The sequence below is a fragment of the Bos taurus genome, chromosome 25 (genome assembly GCF_002263795.3).
Source record: "Bos taurus isolate L1 Dominette 01449 registration number 42190680 breed Hereford chromosome 25, ARS-UCD2.0, whole genome shotgun sequence".
NCBI lineage: Eukaryota > Metazoa > Chordata > Mammalia > Artiodactyla > Bovidae > Bos > Bos taurus.
This window is the reverse complement of record NC_037352.1, coordinates 1285177-1303476: the sequence shown is the minus strand read 5'-3', so window position 1 is coordinate 1303476 and position 18300 is coordinate 1285177. Positions and strand designations below refer to the sequence as shown.

Below are 18300 nucleotides of genomic sequence, written 5' to 3'. Positions count from 1 at the left end.
CGACAACTCACTGAGGCTGAGGCCTCAGTGCTTGGCCGCGGCTGGAGCAGCTGCTACAAGTAGGTGCCACTGCCCCACCCAGTCCCGGGAGCACACGCAGCACTCTCAGAAACATTTTCAGATGAACAAGTGAAGACAGTGCCAGGTCACCTATGTCGGGTTTCTCTCTTAAGTGCTGTCCTGGTAGTTGGTTGGCCCTGGTAGTTGGCAGAACGGGGTGAAGCTTCTTCTAGGGGGCTTTCCAGGCAGGCTAAGTAGCTCCATTCCCCCCAGTCCACTTAATACACATAAGGATATCAAATGCGCTTGCAGGACATATGAAAATGGCTAATATATAGAAAGGAAAAACAATCTATGCTTTTTCTATAGGACGCAAATCTACAGGCAGATTCTAATAGCTCAGCACTTTATTCATGGAATTCCCTGGTGGCTCAAATTGGTAAAGCATCTGTCTACAGTGCTGGAGACCCGGGTTTGATGCCTGGGTCAGGAAGATCCCCTGGAGAAGGAAATGGCAGCCCACTCCAGTACTCTTGCCTGGAAAATCCCATGGACAGAGGAGCCTGATAGGCTACAGTCCATAGGGTCACAAAGAGTCGGACATGACTGAGCGACTCCACTTTCATCTATTCATGGCCAGGCTTCAGGGCAGTTTCAAAGTCAACTCAGAGGCAAGTTCTGCAGGAAAATGAGTGGTGTTAAGAGAAAAAAGAATCGTTACCTTCAATTTACAGAAACTAAAAGAACACTGCCACATTCCCATCCATTGTTTTATAAGCTAAGTTTTTGGTTTTCAAATGAAAAAACCTTGAATCCATAAACTTTCAGAAGATTAATTTGGGCATCTTCTGGCTTAAAAATAAATAAATAAAAAGGCAAACCCCTTCAACCAATGAAGAGCTGTGAGGAAAGGAGCAGAGTTCAAGCTCTGGAGAATGGATGCAGAGGGAACACGTGAGCACACAGGACCGTCTGCCCACCCGCCCACCCTCAAGTGGACACACACACACTATGCACATGACCAACAAGCATGAGTACATGATTGCTAAGTTTAATTCAACAGCTACACCCACTCCTGCCTTGTAAAAAAACAGGCTCCTCTCAAGGTTACATTGTGATATGAGCACAGGTTTGTTGTTTCCAATGACAGCTTTACAAAAAAGTTGGCACCAAATGCATGTAAAAAAAGTTTTAAGGCTTAAGAAAAACACAGACCAGTAATTTCTCAATGTAGCTTGGAGGCTGAGAAAAGGATGCAGAGAGTTAATGAACCTCCCAAACACAGGCAATCCCCAATGTACAGAGCATTTTCTAAATACAAATGGCCTCCCCCATCAGGTTCAAAGGAGCAAAGTTTTCTGCGGCTTCTCCCCTGACCAGACCATCCCAGCTCCCTCAACCCAGGCCCACAGCCCCAAGGAGGGAAAGGAAGAGGGAAGCTGGGGACAAGAGTAAGGCGACGTGGTCCTGCTGCGTTGGGCTCTGCCCTGGTGGTGATCTCTTCCCCCAGCCCGCCCACCTTGGTTCCCAGCTCTGCCCCAAAGTCCCTGCGAGGGGACGGATTTAGAAAGCTCTTCCCCTCGTGCGGCTGACGGTAAGACTGAAGCCCCAAGGGCCAGCAGCATGTCAGGGTCTTCTTGGCCATCCAATATGGAGTTCACAAATTGTTTTCTTGTATGTTAAAGAACACAACAAAAGAGTTATAAATAGTTCACATCTACTTTTGGAACATCTCATTGTAACTTGTGTAAGTCAGTGAGTTTGAGCTTAAAAGCTAATCACCAGTTACGTCAGTTTTTAATGGGGAAAAAAATGCTCTGAATTCCAGACAACTTTTTTATAAACGACCACTTGAAGGCTAGAGGGAGACAGGAGGTGCTTGAGAGAATCACATGGAATGAGAGTTTCTCAGCTCCAAAGTAAGCAGGTGGACAGGAGCGGGTCTTTGGTTGGCAAGCACCATGCGGACCCCCAGCACTGGTGGAGGGTGTGGAGCCGGGCAGGGAGCTCCCACAGGCACTGGAGTGTTCAGGCCACTACGAGCGTGGCCACACTGTAGTAATGAAGACGTTTCCAGCACCTGTATGAACTTAGTAGGCACTCGTACCAGTAGTCCCCCCACCCAAACTGTTGGTCTCTCGTGACTGCAGTACAGGTACTGACACTGTAGCCCTTTAGAGGCTCAATGGGAGAAACTTCCATCTGACAGATTACAGCATCACAACTCTTGCCAGTCTGGCATCTCTGCTGGCAAATACCATGGAATGAGCCAGTTGAGAATTTACTGCCCAACTATTTAATCTCCTGGCCTAAGGTCTCTAAGTCTTGTCTGGAAACTGAATATGGCCCAGAGGTTCTGCAAAGCTTTAAAAGGGTGGGCTAAGAAAACTCTCCTTCCTCTTTGGTGTACCTGAGCGACAGACTTTTTTCTAGAAAGGTGTCAGAAACAGATCAGAGTCAACAGTTACTGAAGTAAAGCTGGCACTTGAGAATAGGTCTTGAGCTATTACCAAAGAAGCCAAACCTAAGAACCCAGGGTTCTCAGGCATCTATTCTTCCCACTGTCAGCAGGAACATAGAGGACACAGGAACAAGAATGCCAGTGCCTGGACACGTCTGGGTAGTTTTAAAGTCCTGTAGAAGGTAGTGGTCTTGCCGACAGGAAGTGTCACTGGTGAAGGGAGCAGTCCACATCACTGGTGAGGAGTAAAGGCCCAGACTTAAGGCTGATGAGGAAAAAAGGAATAACTCACAAGCAAGACTGCCTGTAAAGAGTCTAAACCAGTCTCTCGTGGACAAAAGCAGAGATTCCTATGTAAGACCTGGCTGAGGTTTGAGAGGGCAGAAGCAGGGTGCAAAATCCCTCCATAAAGTGTATGACGGAACACAGCATTTTGGTTTTCTGTTGACAGCTGCTGAGGAAAAGCAATCAAGACGTTTCAAGAAAATCTCTGGAACGGAGGTGAAAAACATTGGGGCCAAACAAGTTCCCGGAGTGGCTCCTCTGTCCCGTAGTGGCGGACCCGCGGTTTTGGTTTTCTCTCAAAGGCTTTAAGCTCTGCTACTGTGTTAGTGATCCCTAGATACCCAATTAGCCAACACACCACGGACGTGAGACCCCACTTCTTGGGGGCAACTGGTCTGGCTCCACTCCCCTCCCGCCCACCTGGGAGCTCCTCTCACACCAGGGCCCCGCCTTCTCCCTCGGAGTCCAGAAGGTGGGTCTTCATCTCGAGACGACCGTGAACAGGACGGCAGCTTCAGGTGTCCACCCGAGACCCTCTCCCCACCCTCTCCTGTGGGCTAAAGGAACTACACTATCTGAAATCCTATCTCTGGAGTTTCTTGTCTGGCTATGGGACACAGCAGGCCTCTTAGTAGAAGGAGATGCTGGACTTGCCTCCGGGCGGGTTCAGGACTTTGTTGTGGGAGCGAGGCCGGGGGCCCAGCCGGGGTTCGTGGCTGTCGACAGCGGGCGCGGGCTCCTGGACGCGGGCTGCTTCTTTCGGGCCGCCAGGCTCGCCTGGCTCTTGTCTGGGTGAGGCACTGGCTGCAGGACAGAGTCAGCACAGGGCCTGTCAGTGGCTGCCCACCACCTGGTAGGCAAGCTGCACACGCGAACCAAAGTCTGCGCCCTGGAGCAGCAGGCACGGGCATGGTGTCAGGCCAGGTCAGAACGGAAGGCCCTGAGCCATCCTCGGGGGAACCCCCAGGGTTTGTCTCCGCGCTGCTGGCTGGCCTCGGTGCTGCTCCCTACCACCTCAAGTCTGACAAGAAAACCTCAGAGCGAGTGAGAAGGGTGAGGAGCTCGTCCTAAGTGGAGGGCCCAGGCAGGTTTCCCTGGACTTCCTGACTGACCCCGTTCCCACCTCTTCATCAACTGAAAGCAGAAATTAGCATCCAGTCAGGTCGAGACACTTGGGGACTGAGCCTGACACCCAGCCCCACGAGCAGGCAGCCCACCGTGGGGTGACCTGGGGGAGGCCGCCCTGCAACGTGCAGCCCTGCATTCCCCGCCCCCCATCCCTCCCACCCCCCCACCCCCCGCTGCCAGTGTAGCCTCTGGTCAGAGTTCATTAAAGGCTTTGGACCTCTGCTCTTCACTATACAAGATCAGCTTCTAGAAGAGGACGCTGTGGCCTGAGGCCCAGACTGACCAGCATGGACAGGAGGTGCAGAAAAGCCAGCAGGAATGCTGTCACTGAGTAACTGAGCCCATTTCCCCTGCCTCCTCCCTACACAAAACCCGCCCACGGTCACAACTCTGCCGTCTTCATCAGCAGGTGGTCTGGGGCACAGGGACCCCTCCTGGTCCACCAGCAGCGCCCGCAGAGCTGAGCCCGGGCAAGGGACGGACAGTGAGCTCACCTCTGAGGTCTGGCGTGTCCTCTCCCTCACACAGGAGCACGTGGTCCTGCAACGAGGCAAACCCAGGTCAATCCGCTGCTCGGATACTTGCGGCCTTGCTCAGGTGGACGAGGAGAAAGGTGCGGGTGACCCGGGTCTACTTTATCTTTAAAAAGTGTCTATTTGGACAGTTTTAACCGGAAACAAAGCCTCAGGAAGAGTCCTGTGAGCCCCCAGGTAACCCTGCTCCACAGCCCGCCTCCACTCTGGTCTCGGCCAGAGTCCTGCCAGCTTCCAGCCCCCACCCCCCTCACTGGCTGATTCGAAAGCAAATCCCATATTTCACTGATCCATAAATGTTCCAAGATGCAGCTCTTTGAACTGCAAAAATTAATGACTCCTTAAACGTCTCAAGCAGGGTCCAGTTTAACCTTAGCACGCGCTCTCACTGACGGCCCACCCGTGTGACAGAACCCCGCTGCTCTCTGCAGCTGAGCGATCCCCAGCATGTGCGCGGCGCAGCACATCTGGCTCACCCAGTCATCTGGTGATGGAACAGCTGGGTTGTATCCACCCTTTGGTCACTGAGAACAATGCATTAAAACAGGTCTCCCCGAGTATCTGTTTGTTTTGTTTTCACAACTGAGGTTATATACCTAAAACTGCTGGTTCATACAGTAAAATTCTGTGTTTTAACTTCTTCAGAAACTGCCAAACTGTTTTCCACAGTGGCTCCACCATTATGCATTCCCCAGAGCAGTGTAGGAGGGTTCCAATTTCTCCACGTCCTCACCATTCCTTACTTTGTCTTTTTGATAACAGCCATCCCAGTACGTGTGAGGTGGTCTCTCTCTGTGATTCTGATTTGCATCTCCCTACCGATCATGTGCTGACTGACCGTTTGGATGTCTTCTTTAGAGAAACATCTATTCACATCCTTTGCCCCCTCCCTTTTTTGGTTCTGAAATTTTTATTTTTAAAAATTTATTTTTTTCAAGTATAGTTAACTTCCAATGCTGTGTTAATTTCTGCTATATGGCAGAGTGATTCAACTATACACACATACATTCTTCTTTATAAGCTTTTTCACTGCGGTTCCTCACAGGTTATCGAGTATAGCTTCCTGTGCTACACAGCAGGACCTTGTTTAATCACCACATATAGAATAGTTCACATCTGCCGACCCCAGATTTCCATTTCATCTCTCCCCCTTGCCTTTACCCATCTCTGGGTATGCTGTGTATCTGTCTTTTTGCTGTTGAACTGTAGGGGTTCTTGACATATTCTCCAACCATCAGTCTTTGAAAAGGAATCCATATTGTTTCCTATATTCGGCGTTACTCTGATTGAATCCCTGTGTCATCAATTAATAGGAGGTTTGCTTGGATTCAGTTTGGTTGTTTTGACAAGAATTCAAAGGTGGCCCGTGATGAATTTCTAGCATGAAGTCCATCATTTCTGGAGGTGTCCTGTTTTCTGATGTATAAGCAGCCACTGATGATCGCTTCCTGGATCTACAATTTCATTACAAGCTTGCAAAATGGTCATTTCTGAATTCTGTTATTCACTCGTCATTTACGGGCTGGAATACTTTAGAATGAGGAAACTTTCCCTCAGAAGCTGTCATCCTGAGGTACGTACATTTCATGGAGAAACACTGGCTAAATAAGTGCCTGATTCTATCCGTCAGCAGTTTTCCAGATGGACATTCTCCAAAGGGGACAAACTAGATTTTTAAAAATAGTAGCGGGAACCCATAAATTCTAAGTATTTGGTGAATTTTAATCCAGTGTAGCTATTCTACTTACTGACTGATGACAACAGTGAAATGTTGCCGAGAGGTAAGCTCCCCGTGTTAAGTTCAGTTTTATCAGTATCCTCAGCAGTTCTTCGTGGCTCGTAGAGAAGAGTGGTGGCCTGCCTGCAGTCGGCCGCCCCTGCCACCAGCGACCCCCAGGGCTCGTCATCACGAGGCTGGAGCACACTCCCCGACGACTCAGGGCAGCCCCGATGACTAATGGCCGCAGCCAGGAAAAGCAACGTCACCCGCCTTGTCTCCTCCTAAGGCACGCCATACCCGCTCGGAACAGTTTTAGCCAAGTGCCTGGCACCAGCTCTGCCTTTCTCACCCTTAGGCCTGCCCTCTGAGCGCATCCATACCTTGGGCTTGTTTGGGTGCGCCGTGGGTGAGGCAGCAGCGACGGGGGACCCGAAAATGTCACTGGTCTTGCCCCCCGGTGGGTTCAGACGCGGTCGAGTCTGCACAGGCCCTGATTCGTCAAATATACCGCTTCCTTTTCCCCCTGCAGAAACAAGCAGAGTGGTGAGCGGCCCGGAACACCCATCCAACCCCGCCACACTGGTCACTTCAGAGACCTCCCCTCACGGTGACCAGTCCTGAGTTCAGGCTGAGGGTGAGGTGACTGGGTTGACGAGGGATCCTGAAAGACCCACATCACACCCAGCCCCTTCTCGGGGTCAGCTGGGCCTTCATCACTGGACCTGAACTGCACTGGGCTGGCTGTGAGGGGCAAGATGGGCAGGTGGTCTAAAACAGCATTTTCTCCTCTAGAGTGTCCTTAACCCTGAACTTTTCAGATTTTTCTGCTCAAGAATCTTCTGCATTGAACCCAGAAAAGTTCTTTCATACATTAAAGGCAAACAGCTGCTAACTTTTGAGGTGAGATGGACAAAACTGAATTAACATGCCCTGTTCAAGGCAAACCTGCAATTTGGAAAACATTTATTAGTCATTCTCCTGACCTCAATCTGGCTGGAACTTCCAATGACAATTAGATATGCCAGTGAATTACAGATATTTAACATCTTTGCTGACGAACAGAAACGATTTGACGAGCTACTTTGAAAATATGCATCTCAGATGTTAGTTCTTATAAGCTGATGGCTGGGGCATAGACATGGGACGTAGATGCTGACATTAAACAGAAAGACTCTAGCACATGGCGCCGGCCAGTCACCCCTGCAATCAGCAAACACCAGCGCCTCCCTTCCACCGAGTGCCGAGCTAAGATTTACAATCTCACAGGAGAAAGAAGGCGCATTCCACACGCAGCTGAGACCAGACACGAGTTACCCAGCCCCTCTGTGCCCATTCCTCACCCTCAGAGCGGTGGTAATAAAGGCCCCTCCCGCCTCAAGGCGCTGAGAGGAGTCAAGATTCACTGCAGCTCGTGTGTGTCCAACGCTCACACAATGCTGGACACACTGCTCAGTGAAACAACGCAAGATAGTGTGGACGGCACACAGCTTCCATGCTGCAGGCAGAAGGGTGTCCTTAAAGAGCTGGATCTGATAAAGGGCACTGGTACTCCATTATTCCGCCCCCCCCAACTGGGGTGGCAGCAGTGGTGTGGGAGCTTAGGATTCTAAATGTGCTCATTTTTACAGCAGTGATCTTTGCTGACTGCCTCCAAGAAGCTAAAATTTCCAGTCACTTCTTGGCTGTTATGACGCACACCGACAGGACGGCGAGCAGCAGAACTCTGAGGACAGAACCCAGCACGAGAACCCTTTCTGGGGTGGGAGAAGCTTAGAGAACAGGTGGGTCTGACTGCAGGAAAAGGCACACATCCACGTCACATCAGGCTGATCGCAAGCCTTCCAGTCCCAGCCACAGCCGCCCAGGTTCCCACAGGCCCTGGGCTGGGTCCCGCTCAGCCACTACCAACTGTAGGACAGCACCTGGCTGGAGTCAGCACACAGGGGCTGGGCGGAGGAGGGCCTGGAGAGGAAGCTCCCAGACACGCTGCTGTTACTGGGTGTCATCAGCAAAAATATCCAGGCCAAAAAGTGCAGAAAAGCTGCTGTCCAAGGCCACCCCCGAGTGCCTGTTACTGAGCTGTTGCTGGTCACGCTTAAGGAAATTCTAAGATGAGTGTTCTGCTTATTTTAAAATGCGAGACAAAAATAAAAGCAACTCAATCTGAAGGTTTTGGCTAAAAGCACTGCTCATTTAAAGACATTTTAAAAACTGTGAAACACGACGCAGAGAAATTCCTGAGACACAAACAAAGCAAACATTCCAGCAATGATCACAGGTGAGCGTGGGTCAGTCTGACTGGAAGTTCCCTCCCCTTCACCTTCGTCAGTACACGCTCGAAAAACACCACGGTTCTGTTTTGAACTTTATGAAAAGTAATCACACTGTGCGTTTATTACTCAACACTTTACCTGAAAGATGAATTCCACTTTCAAGGTGGAAAAGATGCTCAACTCATTCGTAACGAGAGAAAAATGAATCCAAGATACACTTTTTAGAGACCCAAATCTCAGGAGACACGACCCTGTGCTGGTGGAGTGTGGGAAGTGGGCGCTGCTGACGCCCTGGAAGACGTGTCTGAAGACCAGGCAAAGAAGCACCAGCATTTTATACTGACCTGGCGATGCCGTTTCAGGAAGTCGGCCCCACTTGGAGTATTTGGAGGTAAGCCGGTTGTCAGGAAAACCTGTATCCAATGGCGAGTTCTGCTGCCAGGGAGCTGAGGCCCAGACTGGCTGGTGGACTTGAGCCTCAGCTCCCCCGCAGAGGGGATCATGTATCTCCCCAGGCTGTGGAGACAGCCAGCACCCTGCACAAGCCCTGCAAACACCAAACAGCCTGCCCACATCCATCCCCACCTTCAGGTCTAAATCAGGAGAGTAGGTGACACACGGTACCAAGCAGCCCAGGTCCATGTCCAGGGCCAGCCAGCAGTGAGGCCCCTGTTCCGCACGCGATTAGTCGGCGGGCGGCAGGGGACCTCCCCAGAGTCCACGGGGTGAGTCTGCCGGGCGGGATGCACCTGCAGGTTCCCTTCTCAGCTGCCGGTGAGACTTCATCATGGGTGATTTTCTCCCCTCGCTCCTTCCTGCCTTCCTTTTTAAAAAGTGTTTCTCCATGTTAATTCATTCACCAGTTAAAATGCGCTTCTGGGTGATGGGAGGCGGAGGGGATTCCAGCATTTGTTAACTGCTCAGCTCTCATCTCAGAGCCCCTGGCAGGACAGAGAACAAACCCAAAACAACAGGACCGCGAGGAGCAGAGATTTCAGCACAGGGTGCCCCCAGGCTGTTGTTACACTTTGGTTTTCTAACTCTCTAGTTGGGTAGGAGGCCAGGCTGCCAAGGGGTCATAGATTTTCAAGAGCCTGGCAAAGCAGAACTACCCCATGTGGCATACTTCCTAGAGAACCCGAAGCCCCAGAGACAGCTGCAGACGCCACGGTGCTACGCCCCGGCAGCCAGCGTGCCCACCCCTAGGTGACCACGTTTGAGTCTACCTGCCACAGCACATGGTTGGTACAAAGGATGCGCAGGGCTGAGCACTCGGGCTCTGCACCCATCAACTGGGTGCATGAGAATGTTCCTCAGTAAGAACCACCTGCTTCTTGGGCTTCCCTAGCGGTGTAGTGGATAAGAATCCACCTGCCGATGCAGGAGAAACGGGTTCAGTCCCTGGTCCGGAGGGTTTGGGATGATGCCGCAGAACAACTAAGCCCATGCCCCACAGCTAGAGCCGCTGCTCCAGAACCTGGGAGCCACAACTACTGAGGCCCGTGCGCCCTCGAGCCTGTGCTCTGCAACCAGAAGCCACGTGCAGCAACAAAGACTCAGCATAACCAAAAATTAAAAAAACACCCAACAAAACCACCTGCTTCTCTGCCGTAACTAAATCCAAAGATACTGCAAACCTCCACCCCACCTGACCACTGAAAACCACACGAAAATCCAGCGTTTGCATCCATTGCTTTTGTTGCTCCAGGTCTGTGAAGCGATATTTGTACCCAGCATCAGGACAGGGAAGGGAGCAGTTCCAGCTCCAGTTCTGTTTGACTTCATCATTTGTCTGAAACACTTACTTCTGTGTTGCATCTCTGACCTTTAAGGATGGTACAAACCTTGCTTTTCCCGTGTGGACACAGATGGGGAAGGCCCCTCAGGTAACTACCACTGTGTGGTCACTCACACACAGTGGCTGGACCAGCCATCAGCCAAGAGAAAGGCTCTTCTGAGATTCCTCCCACTGGAGCCACTAAAGGGTGCGTAAGGACTGAGAAGCCGCAGGGCTGCACGCCAGGCTGAGCCGTCCTTTTTATTTAGTTTCAATCCTGCTCACAATCTGATTAAGAATACTCTGAACACACAGCTTGCAGGCAAGTTCAAGAACCTGAAGGAGTCCATCAGCTGATGCGGGGAGCCTCCCCAGTGGGGAGCAGAGCCCCAGCACGTGCCTGTGTGCCCGCCTCGGCGCCTGCACACGGCCACTATCTGCTCACAGGTGAGGAGCAAGTCCACAACGACCTGGAGGACACAGAGCTTAAGTCGGGATCAAACTTCCCTTCCTCTCCAGGACTGACGGCAGGGGATGTGCCACACCAGAAAGCATTTGAAAGGACTGATACAAAGAGAGAGAGATTTTTTTTTATCAAAAGAGCAGCATAAAAGAGAGCAGGTAGAGGCCAGAGGATTAAAGAGTCACAGGCCCGTACCGGGGGGGTTGGTCCTCTTGGGTATGTTCTGAGGTTCTTCAGTTGGTCCAAAAATATTAGAAGCCATCCTGTCCGGCCTGCGGGGAGGCGCGGCTTCCTCTGGACGATCGCCTGGCTCTCCTCCCGGAGGCTTTGCAGCCCTGCAAGCAGAGAGGCTGTGAGGGACCGATGGTGGCTGGCCCGGGCACCACCGTCCAGGGGCTGAGGCAGACGCCTGTGGAGGGGCACGACATGCTCATGGCCAGCCAGCAAACCTTCCCACCTGCCCATGAGTTCCCATAAAGGTTTTCCTGGCACAACTTGGTTCTGCCAAGACCTCCAGAGGTGTGTAGGCTCTCAAGTTACTGCTGGGACCTCTCATCAGTAAAATTAAACGTTTCCCTTAAACAAGCAAATGGAGCCAGTTCAATGGAGTTTCACTGTCATTTTAATTAGCAGACAGTAGTGCTGGGCCGTCTCTGGGGTCGCACAGAGTCGGACACTGAAGCGACTTAGCAGCAGCAGCAGCAGCAGCAGCAGTGCTGGGCCAGAGAAGGCAATGACACCCCACTCCAGTACTCTTACCTGGAGAATCCCAGGGACAGAGGAGCCTGGTAGGCTGCAGTCCATGGGGTCACTAAGAGTCGGGCACAACTGAGCGACTTCACTTTCACTTTTCACTTTCATGCATTGGAGAAGGAAATGACAACCCACTCCAGTATTCTTGCCTGGAGAATCCCAGGGACAGAGGAGCCTAGTGGGCTGACGTCTACGGGGTTGCACAGAGTTGAACACGACTGAAGCGACTTAGCAGCAGCAGCAGTGCAAGGCATGTGACAACACACTGCAAGCAGACCACTGCAGAGGCAGGGACCATAACACTGACGCTTGCCTGGAGGGGCCCATGCTCGTCAAGGCCTGCCCCCACCACCCGCCCCCTCAACAGCCTATCCCCATGTCCCATAAAAGCTACTGGGGACCGGTGGTTCAGAGTCAAGCTGCAATACAGACTTGGATTAAGTTCTTTACAAATATACACCCTACAGCTTAAAAGACCTCAGGTTAACAATGGCTGAAGCATGACGCTTTTAAAATCCCTTTAACACCAGATAATCCCTTAGCAAGAAAACAAAAGCAGGGCTTTAAGACAGAAATCTGACCTAGTCCTCTTAACAGCCACCACTTGATTCCCTTCCTTTAACATGGCCTCAAGATCCGCAGCTGCTAACGGATCCCAAGCACGTGTGCTTAGTGGCTCAGTCGTGTCTAACTCTGCACCCCCATGGACTGTAATTCACCAGGCTCCTCTGACTATAGGATTCTCTGGGCAAGAATAATAGAGCGAGTGGCCATGCCCTCCTCTAGGGGAATCTATCCAGACCCAGGGATCAAACCTGCTTCTCTTGCACCTCCTGCATTGGCAGGCAGGTTCTTTACCACTAGTGCCACCTGGGAAGCCCCACCCCAAGCAGAGGCTCCCAATTAATCACCCAATTAAGAAGATGGCTTTTCCTTCTCCAGCATCCTACAAGGAAGGACTTTCCCCTCATCTTCTCAAAAAAACTAACACTCCAGAGAAGTGAGGTATCAGTCGAGAGCAGCCGCTCTGCACTGTCTCCCACAGCTTGGAAGCCAGCCCAGGGGCAGTGGTCTTTGTGGCGCGTCCTCGCTAACTGCACCAGTGTTTGCAGGGCACCCAGTGCCAGGCCGTGTAAACAAAGACAGAGTGTCCTTAGTGCACACAACTGAGAAAGGCAGGCCTCGGCCAGCTGGTGCCGGGTGCCGAACAGCGGTTTTCAGGGCCAGAAACTTGATTCAATATGAGCACTCCAGTATAAACTTCCGGTCCCGTATCAGCACAGACCCAGACAGGAGGGATGAGTGGTCACTGTTACAGGGGCTAATGACTGACGATTTGGCCAGGAGTACTACTGAATACTGACCTGATTCCCTCAAATTTGCAGGGATTTTAGCAGTTGAAACAATCCTTTCATTCTATGTACTGTTTACCTCCACAAACGCCACACTCCTCTGCTCTTATTGCCCGGCCGGGCCACAGAAAGGACTCACAGTATAGGAAACTTTCAGGCATCGGAAGAACCAGCTCAACCTCGCGGCCGGCTCCCTCGACGGCAGGACACCTCCAGCCCGGGGAACTCTACGTGACTCCCAGTACCCAGTGCTCCCCAAGCCAGAAAGCTAGCCACCGCGCTCTGTGTGTTCCTGATCGTTTAAGCCCAGTCGGTCTGCTCTGTCACTCGCTGTCCTGCCTGTTTCCTGGTCAGTAAACTGGGGGAGGGCGACTCCTGGGTTCGGGCTGCGGGGTGAGAGGCGAGGGCGTACCCTGGCTTCAGGGTTAGCGGGGAGGACACCCCCTGGCTCCGGAGTTAGAGGCGAGGGTGTCGCCTGGCTCCCCGACTGCGGGATTCTGGGAAGAGGGCGCCGCCTGAATCCGGGGCTGCGGGCTCCCATGAAGGGACTTCGCCCTGAGGGCCGTCCGCTCGCACACACGCCACAGGGCGCCGGGGTCCCGGCCGCGCCGCCACGCCCGCCCCGCCGCTGCAGACCGCTCTGCCAGAGTCTGCGGCGCGCCCGCCCAGGAAGCGGCGCGTGCTGAGACCGGGGTGCGGAGAGGCGCACCTCAGGCCTCCCGCGGCCGCGCCCACCTCCCTCAACTGGCCGCGGAGGCCCCGGCTCTGTGAGCTCACCGCGGCAGCACCGCCGCCCGCACGCCCCCCACGTGACCGTGCCCACACCCGCGCCGCACCTGGGGCCGGCCCGGCCGCCCTCGCTGTCTGGTGCCCGGAACATGTCGCCCGCCGCTCCGAGCCACCAGTCCACCGCGCCGTCCTTCCCGCCCGGCCCCGCGCGGTCAAAGACCCGCCTGCTCGTCCCAATTGGGAGTCGCCGACGTCAGTCAAGCAGCGGCAGCCTATCGCGGTGTCGGGCTCCGCCTCATAAGACGAAGGCTTGCGGAGACCCGCAGATGATTGGCAAAAGTAGATGTCGCTCACGGGGCCGGACGTCGCCATTGGGTAGCAAGCCGAAGGGGATGGTCCTCCCGCTCCCTGAGGTGGGCGGGGTCGGACTCTATCCGGGCACCTTGCCAAAACTCTCCGCAGCACCAGGCGGCCTCCATACCGAGAGGCGATGTGAGCACGGTCCAGACTATACTGAGAAGCCTGGTTTTCGCGAGTCAGTCAATGGCACGTGGATACATGGCTAAAGGAAACGGAACAGCAGTTCCTCTGTCCTGCACGTCGCGGGGGCAAGAACACTAAGAAATGGGAAGCAAGGGATAAAGCGTGCAGCTGATTCCTAGTTGGAAAAAACAAAAATAAAATACATTCAGTGGTGTTGTTTCTAAATTACACTGTAGACAGTCCATCGATTCCTCTGAGATCACACCGGATGATGGCCACTTGGGCTGTTTGCAGAGTGCACAGTTAAAAAGAAAAAAGCAGAAACAGTAATTATTAGACCAAGTATTAGTATTGTATTTATGCACAATAATAAAAACAGATTTACAAGTTCAACTGGAAATTTAAACATAAGAAGTTTAACAGCTTTTGTTTATTATATTAAATAACCAAACACCTTTTATTCCCCAAATTGGTAAAGAATAAATAATATAATTTACAATATGGTACAAAAAATAATCAGGAAGGACAGGCATTCTGCTTTATACATACACTGTATATTTATAATCTATAAAACAAATTCACATCTCAAACAAGCCGAAAACTTTAGATGATATGGCTTAACGATTATTAGAAGAAACAGCAATAATCTCTGCTTCCCAGAAGCCCGGGAGCAGGCTATCCTGCTACAGAACAGCAGGGCGGGCTGCTGTAGTGCTTCCAGGACTTGCTCCCCTCACACGACATACAAGGTACTGCAGGGTTAGGAGTTTGTCTGACAGCCAGGAAAGATTTGCTCTGGGTTTTTCTTAAGACAAAAGTGCCATATTTCCTCCTAAATGCACCTGGGATAGATTTCAACGTGAAAAAAAAGCAACTGGCATTTTCCTTCTCCCATTTGTTTCAAGTGTTTTTTATTCTGTGGCCTTTCTTTGCACATGTTTAGATTCAGCGGTGTGACTGAGCTAAAGATGCTATTAAACTGAAGAGACACCACCAGTAATGAGGCTGCGGTACAGAATGGAGAACAGGACTGATGCAGGAAAGCGAGTGGATCAGCCCATGAAAGGGTTCCAAATATCCCTCCGCCCTGAGCAAGTACTCTACACCCAGGAGACGCAGGGGACCCCCAGCTGGCCTCTCTACCTTCTGAAGAATGGGCTGCTCATCACTTGAGTATTCACAATGAAGAAGCAAGACAAAAACAACTGCCTAGAGGCAGGGGCTGTTCAGTCTCACTCTTCAGGGTAGACGAGCCAGCAGAAAGATCCCTGATGACGTCAGTGATGAGGGAAAGGCTTTTCTGAGACTGACCTGGTCTTAATCACAACATACTTCAACACACAATGGCAGCCACAAGTGCAGACAGAGACAATCACACCTTCCACTGCAAAGGCAGAGGGAGATGCTGGAAGTGGGAGGCTTCTCCACTTGGGTCTTTTGAAAAATCCCAGCCTTGAATGTAACAGTTGCTTATTTGTATACATATATAATTATTTAGGCTGGGAGAAAATGCATCCAACGTCTTAATGCTACATATGACACCATTTTCCCTTATTATGGCAAGCAAACAGTTACAGCTGTCTGGTTGCTAGAGAAGCAGCATTCTCTGAATCATGTCAGCTTCACAGGTGAGAAGAGACAATCCTCGCCTCGGGAACTCACCTCCCCACTGCAGACACTGGCCAGTCAGCTACCCCCACAAGGAGTCTATTCGAGAGACGCAGGTGGGAGGTGCTGCTGAGTAAAGGGTTGACAAAGGCTTATCCAAATCTCCAGAGCTTTCCTCATGCTAGACATCACCAGGTGACAGGTACTGACCTCCCCACCAACCGCCTCGGGGCGCCCCCTGATGGATGAACAGCCTGGGTCTCTATGGTCCCCAGCACGGGGCATGCTGCCACTGGGCACTGCCCCCACCATGGGTGCAGTAACGTGACTTGGCATCGCTGGTCCCAGACAGTGGGGAAAGGAGAAAGCTGGTAGTAGCCTAACCTCAGCCCAGCCCACTGTAGATCTAGCAGAGTCAGATGCCCAGAGACAGACCTGATCTTGTTTGGCTCGATAAGATGCTAACTTCAAGAAGCTGATACACTGATCACAAAACACAAGCTAATTTAGAGAGACTGTGGACTCAAATACTGCTGTCTGTCTCCCTTCACAAAGTGGTGCCACGCCCCTTTCTTTCAGACCTCCAGGGGCTTGGGACTCTTCTCAAGAGCCCAGAGTAGCTGCCTACAGAGGCTTTTCCTCTGATGTCTGTGCCCAGATCCAGAGCTGAAAGAGGGAGACCCCTGGCAGGCTGGAGCCCTGGGAAAGCTCGAGAGGCAGGAGGGAGCTGGGGAGGCAGTGTGATCAACTGGCCCCTCCTCAGGCACATGCCGAGGACCCTCCGCTCTGCCTCGCGTACTGGCTCAACTCGTCTCAAGGGCAAGGGAGGAGCCAGAGGGGCCAGGCTGGCTGGGAAGGCTGCAGGTCCACAGCGAGCTGGGGGGAGGCGAGGGGACAAACACAAACAAGGGTGGGCTGGGCCGGATTCAGGAAGCCACACTGACTGCGGCTGCCAGGTGGAGGGTGGGCAGTGGGTGGGTGGGGAATCCAGCACCACAGCACTGGCGCCTACCCACAAGGGGTGTGCCTGGAGGGCAGTCTGCACCTTGGGCCCACCGAGTCCGAGAAGGCAGAGAAGCCCCGTTAGCTTCACTGGGGAAAACTTGGACACTGGACTCCCTGCTGGTCACCCAAGGCGGCGCAAGGAGCACACCAGAGGGAGGTGGATTCGGCGCACTCTGACTGCGCCTGATGTCTGATCCCTACCTGGACTCCGGAAGGGACATAAAGAAGGAAGAGAAACAGGAGACCATGAGGCAAAGTGCAAGCAAAGGACTGTATACGTGAATTGGGCATACTCTGCACTGACGTCCACAGGAGGAAGAGAGAACTTCCCCTGCAAAGGGCATCTGTCCAAGACGCCAGGGAGGAAGGTGTCCGAGAGTCAAGGTCATCAGTAAGGTCTAATCTGTAGTCAAAAGAGTGCTCAGGGATCCCCCAGTGAGAGAAACAATGTCTCAGGTCACCAAGAAGAAACCTACAGATGGATGCGGGGAAGAAACCAACTGAGCAGGGACCTGTTCTTCCAATGTCTCCACCGTCTAACTCATTTTAAAATACAAGCAAAACATTTTCTGACCAGCTTAGCAAGAAGTCCACGCAGCCCACAGCAAGACATGATTCTCTTCCCTGTCCTGTTGAGTCAGCCAGGACAAAAGCCCAGATGAGGGAAGCACTAGGTAGGACCAGGATTTCTGAAGAGACGGCACTCGCTACACTGCCCAGGACCCTCTGCTGCCCTGTGACCGGAGTGTCCCCTACAGTGTCCGCTGTGTCACGGTGCAGACACCAGGCAGAGCCAGGCCACACCCAGCTGTCCTCCAGCCGCAGAGAGGACCACCGGAGCATGGCAAGGTTTGGCAGAGAAGGCAGCAACAGCCTGGAGCCTCCCTGCAGAGAGCAGGAAGTCACAACTCCCCAAGCCAGAACAACAAAAGCCAGGCCCAACGCTCCTTCCTTTTGAAAAGAAAACCCCTAAACATCCAACACAACCGCCAAGGTGGAAGTATGGGCACTGTACAGGCCCTGACCCATGCCCCTGCCACGGGTGGCTCAACGCCACAGCCACAGCTGACGCTGCCCCTGCCGGACTCCGCATGTCCTGGCCCCTCTCCTTGGCCGGCAGGACGGGGCTGTGTGCACGTCACACGTCCTGGGTGCAGAAATGCTCCTGCTCAGACTGTCTCCAGGGAGTCCCAACTTGACCTGCGTTTCCTCCCGTCTGAAGACAGTTCCCCCGGACACTTGAGGACCACCAACCCCGTCCACCACCCTCGCAGCCCCCAGCTGCCCCCACCACGAGGCACCGTCACTGGGACAGGTCTGTGACTGGGGGGCCACCTCCCCCGCCGTCAAACAAAGCCTCCCGGCGGCCGGGCTCGGCGATGGACAGCTCCTGGGCCAGGTCGTTGAAGCGGGAGATGTAGTCGACACTGTTCTCGTTCATCATGCACACCAGCTGCGAGTCCACAACCTGCGGGGACGGGGAGGCCTGTCAGCAGGTGGCTGGACACCATGGCCAGACTGCAGTGCGTGCCCCTCCATGGTGAGGGTTAGAGTCCCCCCAGGAGCCACATCACAACCACAGGGTCGTCACTGTGAACCTCACTCTGTGAACAAGTGCCACTGCCCGGCAGTCAGGTCAGAGTGGCAGGACCCCACCCACATGAGACTTCTGGGACGATGGTCAGTGGCCAGAGGGGCAGAGAGGGAGCAGCAGCTTGGTTCTACTCCAA

General features: G+C 52.9%; 2 protein-coding genes across 5 annotated transcripts in view; both read right to left on the bottom strand.

Moving 5' to 3' along the window:
• Positions 1-1035: 1035 nt before the first annotated feature.
• JPT2 (Jupiter microtubule associated homolog 2) lies at positions 1036-14196 on the bottom strand. 3 transcript variants are annotated; one of them, NM_001081546.1, is given in 5 exon segments: positions 1036-3550; positions 4369-4414; positions 6508-6650; positions 10836-10975; positions 13582-13650. In NM_001081546.1, coding segments are annotated over 5 exon segments (549 nt in total). In that variant the 5' UTR covers positions 13626-13650; the 3' UTR covers positions 1036-3374.
• A 91-nt stretch (positions 14197-14287) lies between these two features.
• The window catches only part of CRAMP1 (cramped chromatin regulator homolog 1), a 44807-nt gene continuing 40794 nt past the window's right edge, over positions 14288-18300 (bottom strand). Inside the window, exon 21 of one of the 2 annotated variants that reach the window (XM_005224460.5) lies at positions 14288-18038. In XM_005224460.5, the coding sequence (XP_005224517.1) occupies positions 17874-18038 (165 nt within the window). In that variant the 3' untranslated portion in view covers positions 14288-17873. The remainder of the gene's footprint in view (positions 18039-18300) is intronic. The other variant, NM_001205874.1, reaches the window with a different exon arrangement.